The following is a 1,204-nucleotide window of genomic DNA, read 5'->3' on the forward strand; positions in this document are numbered from 1 at the left end:
TATTTATATGGTGTACTTCCTATAATGTCAGAACAAGATCTTCCATATAACACCATGACTTCAGAAAATGATGTCATAGTGGCTATGGCATTAATTATATTTTTCTTGCATTTGACATGCATTCATTTACCAGAGGTCCAAATTCCACCCTAATCATGTACAGATGATTAAGAATTAGTGTTAAGCTAGACAGATTTTCTTGCTCTCTTATCTTTGCTTCACTCCAAATTCCCAGTCCTGCTCTTTCAGCTCCTGTGACCTTTGGACCCTAATAAATTGGTATGCTTAGTCCTTTGATTAACACCTATTTCTGCAGTGGCCCTTCGGACAGAAGTTAGGCATGGCTTTGTACACATGTATAATCAATATTTCTTATCAACTAATTAAGAGAAGTCACCTCAATATAACTTGTTGAACAACCAGCATGACTCTCCAGCTCCATATGGGTGAAGTTGAGGAATATTTTTTCATCCTCTGGCTGTTGTATAATGTAGATACATTGTTGACTGTTGATATAAGGGTTAGGCCAGAAAGGGGATGTGATAACCCCTTCACTCTCTGTATAATTTCCTCCACAGCTTGGATCTGCTATATTAAGAAAAAGAAATATTAATTGAGATATTAACAAGTACTGTAACTCTTTTTCAGTTTAGGCTGCCACTGTACAATGGCTGTGAATCAAAGAGAATTACTGTATTATTAAAGAGCAAATGTTAATTACACCCATTCATGTGTTGTAGGCTCTGTCTCAAGAATGTCACAGACCAACCTTTAATGTTGAATTTACTTACCAGGAGATGTTGTATAGAGAATGTGGAAGCCTCTATCAGTAACTAAGTCATCAGAGTGAAAGTGAATCCATGCATAAGGACTAGTGGTTCGGAGTGGGGGTGGAGATTCAGTGCTACAGTATTTACCAAGGACAGGGTCTTGTGCAAGAAGACCATCTCGAATCTAGACAGAATCATAGATGAGCATTTAGGATTATTAGATTTGTGCCTACTCTGAACAGTACCAAAACTCCTTAAGTTATCTTGGGGGCCCCAGGAGATACTGTAGATGGTGGGTGGAGGGAAAGTTCATAGGAAGTTTCCTCCAAACTCATAGGAGCCTAGAAATAGATCCACCAGCATAGCTGTGAAGGTGCTCCTAGGTGAGCCATCAAGGCTTTCATGAAAGGGAAAGAAAGTATCAGGAGATTCCT

General features: G+C 39.0%; 1 protein-coding gene across 1 annotated transcript in view; it reads right to left on the reverse strand.

Annotated features, from left to right (window-relative positions):
• Positions 1-397: 397 nt before the first annotated feature.
• Positions 398-1,204, reverse strand: part of LOC103798619 (cubilin-like) — a gene marked incomplete at its 3' end in the record, with an annotated part of 23,594 nt that continues 22,787 nt past the window's right edge. Inside the window, exons 15-16 of the mRNA XM_009070893.1 lie at positions 792-954; positions 398-588 (exon numbers count right to left, since the gene is read on the reverse strand). Coding sequence (XP_009069141.1) covers positions 398-588; positions 792-954 — 354 coding nt within the window. The remainder of the gene's footprint in view (positions 589-791; positions 955-1,204) is intronic.

This window comes from Acanthisitta chloris, unplaced genomic scaffold (assembly GCF_000695815.1).
Source record: "Acanthisitta chloris isolate BGI_N310 unplaced genomic scaffold, ASM69581v1 scaffold6763, whole genome shotgun sequence".
Taxonomy (NCBI): domain Eukaryota; kingdom Metazoa; phylum Chordata; class Aves; order Passeriformes; family Acanthisittidae; genus Acanthisitta; species Acanthisitta chloris.